The sequence below is a fragment of the Dreissena polymorpha genome, chromosome 9 (assembly GCF_020536995.1).
Source record: "Dreissena polymorpha isolate Duluth1 chromosome 9, UMN_Dpol_1.0, whole genome shotgun sequence".
In the NCBI taxonomy this organism is placed as follows: Eukaryota; Metazoa; Mollusca; class Bivalvia; order Myida; family Dreissenidae; genus Dreissena; species Dreissena polymorpha.
In genome coordinates, this window is record NC_068363.1 from 82,517,243 (window position 1) to 82,533,085 (window position 15,843).

The window sequence follows — 15,843 nt, forward strand, 5'->3', positions numbered from 1 at the left end:
ACATAGTTATGGCCCGGACAAGCTTGTTCCGCCCGCCCGCCAGCCAGCCCGCCAGCCAGCCAGCCAGCCAGCCCGCCCGCATTCGCCAATCTAATAACCAGTTTTTTCCTTCGGAAAACCTGGTTAAAAATATTCCTTTAATATGATGGTGACTGCAAATTTTCTTTATATTAAGTTCTCATTACCATTTTCATCATACTTTCTATGCTTTCAGAACTTCCAAAAAGCATGCTGTTTTTATTTTGTCTTAGTTATTTCTATGAAATAATAAGGATGATAAAAAGTGCACACAAAACTCGACCCGTGCGCTATGACACACACTTTATAAAGTTGAATGGCGTGTGTTCATTACAAACTTGCGATTGATTTTGAAAAATGAATTGCGTGTTAAATTATGCAATAGCGAACATCTTCAGTGCCTTCAGCGCTCTGATTCCAAGATTTGACTTGGTGAACTAGTTTTTTGACGCATTTGACCAAGATTTTGGACTCAATCTTAATATTGTCTTAATACCGTAGGTTTCCACGTATAGCGCGCAGTGTTTTGCCTCCAAAATTCAAATTAAAAAGCTGGTGCGCGCTATACATTGATACAACGCTATCCTGGCTGCTAAATTGGTAAAAAATATGTTGTGTAATCGTAAATAATCAAAATGGCCACCATGTTTTTTTCAAGAAAACTACCACCCTATAATTGTACAGACTGAGGGGCCATTGTCGAGAGACAAAAAGTCGCTACTGGTAGATATGGATGCGGTAGAAGAAGTTTTGGTCAAAAATAAATTTGTTTGAATAAACTTGCGGACATTATTTTGTCTGTGTTTTTACACTTCTTTATTGATGAATTCCGATGGGGATTGTTGTCGACATTCCGGAGAGCAGGCAAGGGTAGGTGCTAACAAGGTCTTTTTTTGCGGGTAACGGTAGGTGTGAAAGGGGGTCATTTTGCACTTCATAATTGGCAGATGTTATTGAGTAATATGTGCCACGACTTTGTTAAGACGCTAATTGACATTTGAGACACTAATTGGCACTTGAGAACGTGAAGATATGCAATTGCATTTTGTGTGTATAAATATTGAATGTTCAACAGTGATGTACCTCAACAACTGTATCCCCGTCTCGCATGCGACATTCAAATTTACCAGTAATGCCCATGCTTTTCCCGAGGAAAAATCACATGATGTACACTAATTCTTATTTTCTCACGTTTTTCACGAAATGCACGTGGACTGTTAATCTTTTGCTAGAAAATTACAAAATTGTCAGAAAAGTATAGTGCTATGCAACCCATGCTCCTAATCATAATGACGCTTCCTATTTTGAATGCTTAATTAAGCTTTCCAATGCCCCGGATTATTGGATTGTGCAATAGTAAAATGGCGGCCATTTTTGGTCCGATTTGGTGGTTTTATTGTCTTTTTAAATATTTTTTTCTCTATTTTTGCATTTAAAAAACAGCCTGCGCGCTATACACGGGAGCGCGCTATACGTGGAAACCTACGGTAAATATTCTAACCAAAGTCGATGAAGACTGTGTCATAAATTCAAACTCTAGAGTGGTAACAAGTTTTTTCTATGGAACTCATAGGTTTTAAATCTATGGGTCCCAGAGAAAAAGTATGGGTCCCATCTATGTGCAGTAGAAAAAACATAGTGGATCAGGGTATTTCAGCACTTTAATGACATCACATGGCTATCAAGTCGCAATTAAACAGGAAAATTTAAAAGGCAACTCAACAGTTTTATGACTAGATTATTTTCAAGACTTAAACAGGCCATTTTACCTCACATTCAGACGTGTGTAGTGTGACAAACAATAACCCCACTTGACCATTACAATCGATGAGCAGTTTTACATCAATACTGACATATATCTCAAAGACTGAAGCCATTAGAATGCAGCGTAATTAACATAAAAAGTTTCCACTTTCAAACATGGAGGATATTGATGCGTCACTCGTGAAAATATCATTTTTTATGATCACTCATGAATTAAAATCTATAATCCACTGAATCCAACAAATTTTCTTTTTATTTTTTTTACAGTTAATATACATTGTTAAAGAGTTTAACGAAATAATTTCGCTGGGATAATGAGTCATTTCGTCAAAAAGTGATGGTGGTAGTACTAGTAGTAGTAGTACTAGTAGTAGTAGTAGTAGTAGTAGTAGTAGTAGTAGTAGTAGTGGTAGTAGTAGTAAAAGTAGTAGTAGTAGTAGTAGTAGTAGTAGAAGTAGTAGTAGTAGTAGTAGTAGTAGTAGTAGTAGTAGTAGTAGTAGTAGTAGTAGAAGTAGTAGCAGTAGCAGTAGCAGTAGCAGCATTACAAGACCAATACTTAAGAATGATCAAATGGGAAAAGGTAACATAGCACCGGCAGTAAATATGGGGCTCATTTACAGGTCAGATTTGGAATCTCTGCTGTAAAATGAGATTTTGAATGAATTAAAGGGAGGCAAATCTGTAATAAAAAGAACATGCATAAACCGTAGTTGTTTCCCTTGTTTGAACCATGCTAAATCCTTACAAGTTTGGAAAGAATTGGATGAAAAATTTGGACTTTATTGCATAAACACCATTTTCTCAATTCAAGGGGAGGTAATTCTGTACTTCATGGACCAATAATGCTCATCTTTTGTAGGGTTCGTGTCCTCATTGATATAAAGACACTGTGCAAATTTGGAAAGGATCAGACAAAAAATGTGGAAGATTTTTGAAAGTTTTCACAAAATAGGCAAAAACGAATAAACATGCAAAGTTCAACAAGCTCCTGCGGCCATGTTTTTTGACGAATCAAATTTCTTTGAACAACTTTTTCAGGGGAGCCCTCAAAGGTCATCCCTGTGAAATTTTTTGAAAATCTGATGAGCGGTTTTTGACAAGAAGATTTTTTAAGGTTTTTACCATATATGGTCATGGCGGCCATCTTGGTTATGTGATCAAATTTTTTTTAACAATTCTTTTGTCCCATGACCTAGGGATGCTCCACATGAAATTTAGTTGAAATTGGCTCAATGGTTTAGTAGAAGAAGATGTTTACAAATTGTTTACGGACGGACGGACGGACGCCGGACGCTGAGTGATCACAATAGCTCACCTCGAGCTATCACTCAGGTGAGCTAAAAATTGGGCCAAAAATGTGACTAATACTGTGTTCACGTTTTCACTATATACATATAGAGAAAAATGCCCCGCCCACGGGCGGCCATGTTTTTTCACCGATCCCGACCCTTTTCAAACTCCTCCGAGAAATCAATTAAACCAATGTTTTGACCAATTTTCATGATGATTGGGAAAAAATTGTGACTTCTAGAGTGTTACCAAGGTTTCTCTATAGCCAAATAGGGAAAACTGCCACTTATATACATATAGAGAAAAATGCCCCGCCCACTGGCGGCCGTGTTTTTTCACCGATCTCGACCATTTTCGAACTCGTCCGAGACATCAATTGAACCAATGTTTTGACCAACTTTCATGATGATTGGGCAAAAATTGTGACTTTTAGAGTGTTTACAAGGTTTCTCTATAGCCAAATAGGGAAAACTGCCACTTATATACATATAGAGAAAAATGCCCCGCCCACTGGCGGCCGTGTTTTTTCACCGATCTCGACCATTTTCGAACTCGTCCGAGACATCAATTGAACCAATGTTTTGACCAACTTTCATGATGATTGGGCAAAAATTGTGACTTTTAGAGTGTTTACAAGGTTTCTCTATAGCCAAATAAAGAAAACTGCCCCGCCCACTGGCGGCCATGTTTTTCAACGGATCGGAACCACTTTTGAACTCAACCAAGATATCATTAAGACAAACATTTTGACAAAGTTACATGAAGATTGGGCATGAAATGTGACTTCTACAGTGTTTACAAGGTTTTTCTTTTTTTTGACCTAGTGACCTAGTTTTTGACCCAGCACAACCCAGTTTCGAACTCGGCCGAGATTTAATTGGGACAAAGCTTCTGACCAAGTTTCGTGAAGATGGGACAAGAAATGTGGCCTCTAGAGTGTATACGAGCAAATGTTTACGGGCGGACGGACATACGACGGACAAAGACCAGTCGTCACAAAAGCTCACCTGAGCAATCAGGTGAGCTAAAAATTATTTCCTATATAAGTCTGTGTAAATCATGTGACCACTGAGTTGTGGTCAACGTTATAATTTGAACAAACTTTTTATCTGATGTTTCCTACCAAATACCGTATATGTCCTTATTGACGCGCACTGCGCGAGTTTTTTCAAGACCCCTGCGCGTTAAAATCAAACCACTATTACCTATTCTTCACATTTGAACAGTGTAACATTTTACCTGCCGCTCACAACATTCCAATCATATGACATAGTCTGCTGCAGACCCTCTACATCGCAAGTCCAATTTAACACAAATCGGCCGTGGATCCCATTTTATTTTTCATCAACTTAAATATTTCCCCTTGAAGAGACGCTCACCATTAAATCAAGTTTGACCCGGTATTTCGCGCCCTCACTGTGTTTAGTTGATAAGTATTTATTGTGTGACAAACAATACACCCGAACGCTCAATACCATACAGTTGACGTCATCGGCGCAAAGTGCACGTGCCACCCATGACAACCTCCTTTCACTGCTGTCTCTAGCATCCGAGTTACAAGCAGTCCTCGAGGAATGTACATCAACAAAATATATAATCAATCATGAACAATGTAAATGGTAATTGCTTTACAGAAACAGCGTACTCATTCCGTTTTGTTTTAAGAAATCAAATGCATAATTATCATACCCAATCACGATAACCAATTATTTAATTAATTATTATTATTGTTGGTTTGTAATAGTGCTCAAACGGGTACCCGAAAAAAAACGAATCCGCGGGTCAAACAAAAAACCCGCGGATCCAGGTCAAAGTTTCTGTGAACGATACCGGTTCGGGTCTCAAGCTACGAAGTACAAGATTACATGTTGAACGTGTAGTCAAATCATCTCTTTTAAACAAGTGAAGTCAAATCACATCATTTAACAGTTTAAGCACTGTTGTTATTACAAATTGTCATAAATGAATCGAAGTGACGCACCAAAAGCAGACATGTAGAGTTTAATTTGTTATTCAGATCCCAACATGGCGATGTTTAAAAAACGAAACTTGTATTATAAAATATTTTGACTTCAAAGTAGAACAGGCAGTAAGAGCTTACAGTGAAAATTATTTTCGGTTCTCTCCTCAAAATAAGACAAGCTTTATTTTTGCTTGACAGGTTGTTTTTCCTATATATGCACTATTGATCGCTATCACAAGTAATAATTTGTTGTGTAAACTTAATAAATACTTATATGCAGTTTTTCATACAAAATTAAATGAATCAAAACAATAAAAAGTATAATATTCTAAACAATATACTTGACAAACAGTTGAATATTTAAGAACGCTAAAACATGCTATGGCGATTAATGTAGTTTTATTTTAATTAATTTATGTATTAACTGACCCGAACCGACTCGATTTTTCTCGGGTATTTTAATTTTGACCCACCGACCAGATGAATATTTTTTACCCGTGTAAGCCCTAGTTTGTAACCTATGTAGTATACTTGCACGGAAGCATATATATGGTGTCACCATGTTGCAAACAAAATGGCCGCAAAAACGATGTTTTCAGATGTTATTTGCCACTCTTTAATAGATTATTGGCTACATAAATTTTATCTTATGGTTCCATTAAATTCTGATGAACCCCAGATAAGACGGCCTGCGCGTCTATCAGGGCATGAGCGTCAATAAGGACATATACAGTATAAAGGCTCTGGGACTTGTGGCTTTAGAGATAAACAAGAGATGTGTTTGTCAGAAAAACAATGCCCCCTATTGGGCCGCTTTTCATTAAAAAAAAAAAATTTTTTGACCTTTCACCTTGAAGTATGACCTTGACCTTTCACCTTTCAAAATGTGCAGCTCCATGAGACACATGCATGCCAAATATCAAGTTGCTATCATCAATATTGCAAAAGTTATGACCAAGGTTAAAGTTTTGTGACACAAACAATGACAGACACATACAATGACAGACAGGCCAAAACAATATACCCCTGATCATTTGATCCGGGGATATAAAAATAAGATTATTTACTATACAAGTCTATAATATAAATAAGGTTACACAGCGTTTTACGGGACACGATATTCTGCGTCAAATACGCATAAAATGCCAGTCAGGACCCGTCATATTTGTTAATTTGCATCCAATGGGACGCACAATCATTTTGACACTTTGGTTCTCATAATATCAACAAGAAATTCTGAAAGACAACTGCAGTACGTAATTTTCTAGAAGGATGTACTTGTTGTCTCGCTTGTTGATTTATCGACCAATCGTGTTATCGTGCACCTGCTGTTGCTAGGTGCAAAGTCCCGAATTGAGATTACATTGCGTAAATGTGACCTATTTATGTTGCTATGAAAGTAAAGCTTACTGAAGTTACGATAGCTTATTATCTGGCAAGCAAGCTTAAACTATAAAAATAAATACAATCTTTAATTTTATAGGTGTGTGTTAAATTTCGGCTATTGTTTACGTAAATGATCTATTACTATACGTTTGACTGATTGAATTTGACACAGCCAGCACATTTAAGAATACATTCGCTGCTACAGTATCATGTTTCAATTGTAGTATGCTAAAAACAACAAATTCACAGCTAAAACAAGCAAACAATACTTGCCATGAATAAAGGACCATGCACATGTGAATGACAGGAGTGCTATACAACTAATATATCACTAAGTTATATTGGGACCCCCATTTTTATTGACAGGACGCCTGAAAATATTAACTAGAGTCCTAGGGACCCCTGAAATTTGACATGACTGTAAAACCCTGGTTACACGTTGGGTGTGTCCAGTTTTTAATCTAGGGGCCTGATTTTGAGAAACATTGTAGAGGATTTACATACAATGTTACAAAATAAAAATTTAACCTAAACTCTTGCTGTTTTAGAGAAGAAAAGCTTTTAGTAATTTACAATAGAAGTCTATAAAAATTATGTGACAACATGGATGCGGCCAGATTTTACCCCAGAGGTATGATTTTGAATAGTCTTTGCACAGGACCTCTATCTGCTGTTTCATACTTAATATCAAAGTTCTGAGACTTGTGATTTCAGAGAAATTGTTTACCACAAGTTATATACTGGTTAAGTTTGTATAAACCATATGTCCCCTAGGGTGTGGCCAGTTTTGACCCCAGGTGCATGATTTGAACAATCTTTGTAGAGGTCATTTGACAATGATACACAACACAATATTAAACCCTTGAGTCTTGTGGTTTCGGAAGATTTTCTTTTTTTCCACGTTCAAAATCTATTTCTAGCTCTGATGATCTACAATGCATCGGACCACAACAAATGGAACAACTGTAAAAAGGATTATTCCTTTAAAGTTTTGTGACAATCTGCCATATGATTGAGAAATAGGTGTGGTTTGAAGCATATTGTTGACAACAAATGACACATGAGGCCAGAGGGCCCCATACCAGAATAGCTCACCAATAGCCCTTCATACTTGGGTGAACTAAAAATGCAGATAAAATAACCTATTCCGAAGCCATGAGCCATCTTCCCAAAAAGCACATAGAGAATAGTAGGTTAGCGTTGAATAGAGAGAAGTTTATGTTGCAAAGCTTAGAACACCGGGAGCGCGAGCCTTGGTGAGCGCTTTCGGTGTTTGAGCCGAGCAACATAAACTTCTCTCTATTCAACGCTAACCAAGTAATCTATTTATCCTATTGTTTTGTTTTTCAACATGACATTTAATATAAATAGATCTAATAACCTTAACAATAATTTTAATTCATTCTTTAAAGCGTCTAAAATCTATATCTAACAAATGTATTTAAACCATGCGTAGTGATATAAAATGTATTTTTTCTGGTACGCAAAATAGTCTCGAAAAATTTCACACAAAAACTGTAAAAAGAGAAAAAATATCACCATATGCCTCAATTCAATGTTACGCAGCATGCAAATTGTAACACATTACGACCGCAAAAAGAAGATTTTACATGGCGGCGATTGCTCCTGACAAAATTATGTTGATGTCAACATACATGTAGAATTACACCATGAGTTGTTCTAAACATAAATTATCAAAAAAACTATACTCGCCTAATTTTTTCATGGACGCTGCTGATTTTGATGGAGCCTTCACATCCTGTAGTTTGTGACCCAAACACAAGATTATCCGTAATAATTCTGTTAAGCTTTGAAACACTTGTTGCAAACAGGTTATTCTTATTGAATAGTCTTTCTTTGATAAAATAACAAAGACAAAATTTATTCATCAAAGAAAATACCCTTACGTTTACTTACATCCAAAAGCAAAACAATTCGGATAGACTACTGAACCAAAATACACACCCATCAGTATGTTCTACACACACAATTTCACATCCAAATAGACACGCACATTCTGAAAATCAATAACACGAATAAGCTAGATCTACATGTAGACCTAAATCCTTCGTCTCACCGGTTCCATCCAAGGTATGTAGTCCATAGAATGTGCGCACTTTTTCATAATTACATCCAGGATACATTAACACGAAAAAAATGTGCGTCTTCAATGTTTTATTCCCAGACATCGCATACTAGTTTCGTGTACACCAAAAGATGACATCACATATTATTGCAAAATGACTCAATAAGTATGTCATTTTATGACGCCGTCAATCAGCTGATTCATCATACGGATGGCGAAAATTTATGTCCCTTGAATAGATCTAAAGGTTGAAGGTCGTATAATTTTGTAAGGTCGTAAGTTTTCTTGACTCTATAGAGATTTCTTATGAAAAATCATTCAGTGGTAGAATAAAAAGTAGTCCGTGCACACGACAGGTATATTCAGCAAGGTGGGATACAGGTTAGTTTATTTCATGGGGTGTTATAACGTCAATGGTGCGGTGAAGATGGGATAAAAGAAAATATGCAATGATAGCGGCAGATAGCCATAAAGTGAGTTTGTAATACAAAACAGTATCTGTCAGATGCCAATAAATGCCCAGTTAGGGGGTAAAAAGTAATTAATGTCAGATACCAACCTCTGCCCAGTCATGCAACTGCTCCAGTAAGTTTTTGTCCAGGTCTGACACTCCTATTGTAAGTATGGTCTCCTTGAATACAATCGTCTCAAGAGCTTTCCAAAATCGCTTGATAACTTCGAGGGTCAACTCCTCTCCCTTCTCATTTTCAGGGAAGGAAAGAAGCACTGTCTCTATGAATGAAACTTCTAGTTCTGACAGGACTGGAAATCCAAAAGGCAATACTTTTTATTTATTTCATCTCAATTGCATAAAAATCTATTATCAACAAACTCTCAAGACTGTTAATTTTGACGAAACAGTAGGTGTTTTCTTGGCTGGAAATAATGAATTGATTAACTCACTATGTCCATTACATTATCAAAGTGACAATAGAACCTGGAACTTCCCACTATATCCATTGCATCAACAGAGTGAGGATGGAACCTGGAACCACCCACTATATCCATTACATAAATAGAGTGAAGGATAGAACCTTAAACCACACCCTCAATCCATAACATCAACTGAGTGAGGATGGAACCTGGAACCTCCAAATGTATCCATTACATCAACACGGTGACTATGGAGCCTAGAGCCTCCCACTGTATCCTAGTGTGTTTTTTTTCACCATTTTGGGAATGGGGCTGGGTTCCTTTGAATTGGGAAATATCGCGCCCTTTTGACTAAAATTGGGAAATTATTGTTGATGATTTTAGGCTAACAAATACTTTAAATTTGATAATAAAAGTGATATCAATATTATATTTCTAGGGTTCAAGTCACAGGGCTAGATTTGGGAGATGAATGACATGGTTACACTTAAAAAGAGTCTTTTTGTTGGAAACCTCCAGTTGGGAATGTGAATCCCCATTTCAGAAAAATAAATACTTTTTCAATTGGGAATGGGTCCCCCTACAAGTCCCAAATTTGAACAAAAAATCCCACTGTATCCATTACATCAACATAGTGAGAATGGATCCTGAAACCTCCCAATATATCCATTACATCAACAGAGTGACGATGGAGCCTAAAATATCTCACACTATATCCATTACATCAACAGAGTGGGAATGGATCCTGAAATCTCCCACTATATCCATTACATCAACAGAGTGAGGATGGAACCTGGAACCTCTCACTATATCCATTACATCAACAGAGTTGGAATGCAGCCTGGTCCCCCTACAAGTCCCAAATTTGAACGAAGAATCCCACTGTATCCGTAAATCCGTAAAGATGGAACATGGAACTGTCCACTATATCCATTACATAAACAGAGTGGGGATGGAACCTGGAACCTCCCACTATATCCATTATATAAACAGAGTGAGAATGGAACCTGAAACCGCTCACTATATCCATTACATCTACAGACTGGGGATGGAACCTGGAACCTCCCACTTTATCCATTACATCAACAGATCATTAGAGTAGGAATGGATCCTGGAACCACCCAATTTATCCATTACATCAACAGAGTGAGGATGAAACCTGGAACCTCCCACTATATCCATAACATCAGAGTGAGAATGGATCCTGGAACCTCCAAATATATCCATCATATCAACAGAGTGAGGATGAAATCTGGACCAACCCACTATATTCATTACATTAACAGAGAGGGGATGGAACCTGGAACCACCCACAATATACATTACATCAACAGAGTGAGGATGGATCCTGGAATCTTCCACTATATCCATTACATCAGGCAGTCCAGACAACCTATGACAGTATACCGGCCATAAGAAGATGGAACGCATAAGTAAGTAAGTAATCCATTACATCAGAGTGAGAATGGAACCTGGAACCACTCACTTAATCTATTACATCAACAGAATGAGGATGAAACCTGGAACACTTCAACTATATCCATTACATAAGAATGAGAATGGAACCTGGAACCACCCAGTATATACATTACATCAAGAGAGTGAGGATGGAACTGGAACCTCTCACTACATCCATTACATCAACAGAGTTAGGATGAAACCTGAAATCTCCCACTATATCCATTACATCAGAGTGAGAATGGAACCTGGAACCACCCACTATATACATTTAATCAACAGAGTGAGCATGGAACTGAAACCTCCAACTATATCCATTAAATCAACAGAGTGACAATGGAACCTGGAACCTCTTACTATATCCATTACATCAACAGAGTGAGGATGGAACCTAGAATCTCCAACTATATCCATTACTTGAGAAAGTAAGGATGGAACCTGTAACCTCTCACTTTATCCATTACATCAACAGAGTTGGTGGAACCTGGAACCTCTCACTATATCCATTACATCAAACAGAGTGAGGATGGAACCTGGAACCTCTCACTATATCCATTACATAAACAGAGTGAGGATGGAACCTGGAACCTCCCACTATATCCATTACATCAACATAGTGAGAATGGAACCTGGAACCTCCTACAATATCCATTACATCAACAGAGTGAGAATGGAACTTGGAACCCCCCACTATATCCATTAAATCAACACAGTGAAAATGGAACCTGGAACCTCCCACTATATAAATTACATAAACAGAGTAAGGATGGAACCTGGAACCTCCCACCATATCCATTACATCAACATAGTGAGAATGGAACCTTAAACCTCTCACTATATCCATTACATCAACAGACTGAGGATGGAACCTGGAACCTCCCACTATATCCATTACATCAACAGAGTGAGGATAGAACCTGGAACTTCCCACTTTAACCATTACATCAACAGAGTGAGAATGGAACCTGGAACCACCCACTATATCCATTCCATCAACAGAGTGACGATGGAACAACCCAAATTCTTTCTGCACATGACCAGCATAATGCACTAGTTTTAATTACATAAAGTATACCTGAGCACACTATATCTGGGCGTGGATTGCCTTTAATCCTTGATTTTTGAGCGATTTGGTAAATGGTAGTGGTCTGCACACCACAATTAACCTTACGAACAACTAAAAAGACAATTCTAACTGCATGATGAATGACATAGATAATCATCTACACATTAAGGTAATTCAAATCGGGTGTTTTTCTGCTATGTAAAAAAGGCCATAAAATGGATCCCAAAGCAAACAGACCCGATCCAAAACCGAAATTAAAAAAATAGATGAGCTAAAAAAATCCCAATTAAAAAAAATAATTTTTTTTTAGAAAGAAGTGTCTTATGACTTATTATTATTAGACTCTATATCTTAATTTATTTTGTCAGAAACACAATGCCCCCTATTGCACCGCTTTGAAGCCATATATTTGACCTTTGACCAAGAAGGATGACCTTGACCTTTCACCACTCAAAATGTGCAGCTCCATGAGATACACATGCATGCCAAATATCAAGATTCTATCTTCATTATTGCTAAAGTAAGGCCAGAGTTTTTTAATTAAAAGATTTTCGGATTTTTTTCCAAAACATGTCCAGTAGGAGGACGGAAAAAAAAAAAAAAAAAAAAAGATGGTGACCAAAAATGCACTATTCTAAAAATGTTATAGTATGAAGTTCTTTGTATATTTCATGACCAAAATAATAAATGTCAATGAAATTTATTATGTTCTAAACATTCTCATACAAATCTTTAGCAATAAACACATTTATTAAAGGACCTGCATTTTATTCATACGAATATAATTATAGTTGCATAATTTTCTTTTATCCGAAACAGTTTCTGTTACAAATGAAAATGCTCAAACACGCAAATATGTCTTTTGCAAGTAATTCCTTTTAAGACAAAATGAACATCTGAATTAAAAAAAACTCTGGCAAAGTCAATCTTCAAATTAAAAAAATCTTAATCTGTCGTCCAATCCCCCATGTCACTGCCTAGGCACTTTAATATTCCTCTATTAAATCAACATCTTTTATATGTAATTCAAAAATGAAACACGCCAAGTGTTGCTCGAGTATTAAAAGAAAATACAAACCAAAATCTATTAGTTACAAAATTAACAAGATTAAGCTTGTGATGGTTTAATATTTAAAATTGTAAAACACAAAGCTGTACAAGTTTCCCACTACAATCTTATAGCAAAGAGGAATTATGTAGAGATAGAATAACACATTTTTAATACATTGCACCTTGAAAAAAGTGGCTACAGTATGTCCTTCAATGTTACATTTTGATGAAAAACAGATCTTTTAAAAGTCACTATAAAAGTCACATATACCACCTTGCCAAGACTATCAAAACAGATTTGTATTTTATCAATTATAAAGCAATTAACCCTTTGCATGCTTGGAAATTTGTGGTCTGCTAAAATGGCGTCTGCTGAATTGCTACAATTTATTAGCATTTTCTTTGATTTTTTTCAAAGAATACTATCAGAATAGCAAACAGTTTTGATCCTGATAAGACGCCACGTTCTGTGGCGTCTCATCTGGATCCAAAACTGTTTGCAAAGGCCTTCAAAATTCGGTTCTCACACTGAAAGGGTTAATATAAAAAATAAATAAAATCATTATTTTTGGTCAGCCTGCTAATTGCAATGACAGGTTTGCCAAATAATGAATATATTGCATATATTCAATTGTAAAATTTCTTAAATAATTTACAAATGGTTTACCTGGCGGATGGAAGGTAGCAGTAATTCCTCCTCATAGCCATTAGGACATCAAATGCATTTTCTTTTATAATACTACGATCCTGTGGGGTTTGGTACTTTAAAATAGCATGTATGCATTTCAATTCGCTCTCGACCAAAACATTCACTGGCATAGATGGGTCACACTTAACCTTATCTGTGTCAATCATTGTCTTAGACGCTTCAAGTGAAGCGATTTCGTCGTGTTCATTAACATGTTTGCGCACAACATCGCCAATTGATTGGTCACTAGTGGCTTTGATAAATTGTTTTGTTGTTTTAGCATCCTGGTAAATAATAAGTCCAAACCAGTATAAAGTCATCGGGGTCTTGCCACTTTTTTGAATGTTTTCAGTAAAAATGATCGATGTTACAGAAGCGCTTATGATACATTTACACGCGATATCGGTAAACGCTTTAAATAAATTACTTCTCTAAAACCCGACATGCGTTTTGTGTCTAAAACCCGGCTTTTGGCACCCGAAAAAAAAATCCGAGATTGAAATTATATATTTTTTTTTTTTTGGTTTCGTCAAAAATAAGAGTCGGCGGGTCCGAAAATCTATTTATTAAAAAACTCTGGCCTAATTGCAAAAGTTTAACCAAGGTTAAAGTTTTCCACAGAATGACAGACAGACGACAGGCCAAAAACAATATATCCCTGATCGTTCGATCTGGGGACATAAAAAACCTACAAAATATATAACCATAGTTTAATATGATTTGTATCCAAAATGGCAAGGAAAAGACCTATTGTGTCAATACTTGTTGATAAAAAAAATCCCAATTCGGTATTTTTTGTCTTTAAGGTAGCGCACCCATAATGGGCACCTATCCAAGTAAAATCTAATGTATTATTTTCTTAGTCAGCATCATTTCACTGAACTACATGCAAATTTATAGGTAGACTTTCCGTGCTTTAAAAAAAAATATATACTGATTTTTTCAAAACCATCCCCGCGCTTGGCTTTTGTCCAGTTTATTTGCACCCCTGGGGTATATGAAAGTTCACTAATTCATCCAGATTTCCAATTATGGGCATGCAGTTGGTGTGTACAGATGCAGTAAAGATGGTTAAAGTTTAAACAAGATGAAATAAGTATTCTTTTAAAGACATTTACTTTTTATAACATGGTATCTATGGAAGAGCACCATGAAATGGAAGTGGTTTCAGCCAAGTAGAAATTGGGTTTGTTAAAAACAAAGCGTCACAAAATTCAAAATAGTATCATTTAAGTAATATTTTGAACTTAGTTTTTATAGATACACTATATACTGCAAAAATACCTAGAAATAGAGAGATTTTCTGTTTTTTTTTTGAAATAAAAATAAAAATGCAACAGGCATGATTAGTATTATCAGCAGTAAATCACCAAATTTAGCCATAACGTTGTTTTAATTTTAAAAATTAAAGAATGTGCATAAAAAATGCAACATATTTAACAATAAACATAGCTTATATGCTATATTAAATCAAATAACGTTAGAAAAGAAACAAGAGGGCCTGAAAGACCCAAAGTCGCTCACCTGAGATAACAAGATATTATTGGGACAAATCTTCTGACCAGGTTTCACGAAGATTGGAAAATAAATGTGGCCTCTATATAGCCATATAAGGGAAAATGTCCCGCCCCCTGGCAGCCATGTTTTTCAACCAACTGGCATCATTTTTTAACTCTTCCAAGATATTATTGGGATGAATCTTCTGACCAAGTTTCATGAAGATCGGACAGTAAATGTGGCCTCTAGAGTGTTAACAAGATTTTACTATAGCCATATAAGGAAAAATGACCCGCCCCTTGTTAGCCATTTTTTTCAAGCAAACATAATTATTTTCGAACTCATCCAAGATATCATTCAGACCAATCTTCTGACCAAATGTCATGAAGATTGGACAATAAATGTGGCCTCTAGAGTGTTAACAAGGTTTTACTAGAGCCATATATAGCCATAAAAGGAAAAATGCCCCGCCCCTGGTGGCCATGTTTTTAAAGCAACCAAAACCATTTTCGAACTCATCCAAGATATCATTGGGACAAATCTTCTGACCAAGTTTCATGAGGATCAGAAAATAAATGTGGCCTCTAGAGTGTTAACAAGGTTTTACTATAGCCATATAAGAAAAATAGCCCCGCCACCGTGGTGGCCATGTTTTTCAACCAACCGGCATCATTTTTGAACTCGTCCAAGATATTACTGGGATG

The 15,843-nt window shown here is 36.5% G+C and overlaps 1 protein-coding gene across 2 annotated transcripts in view; it reads right to left on the reverse strand.

Moving 5' to 3' along the window:
- The window catches only part of LOC127844005 (glutamate--cysteine ligase regulatory subunit-like), a 75,291-nt gene that overhangs the window by 23,662 nt on the left and 35,786 nt on the right, over positions 1 to 15,843 (reverse strand). For both annotated transcript variants that reach the window (XM_052373971.1, XM_052373972.1), the window contains exon 5: positions 9,067 to 9,269. In XM_052373971.1, the coding sequence (XP_052229931.1) occupies positions 9,067 to 9,269 (203 nt within the window). The remainder of the gene's footprint in view (positions 1 to 9,066; positions 9,270 to 15,843) is intronic.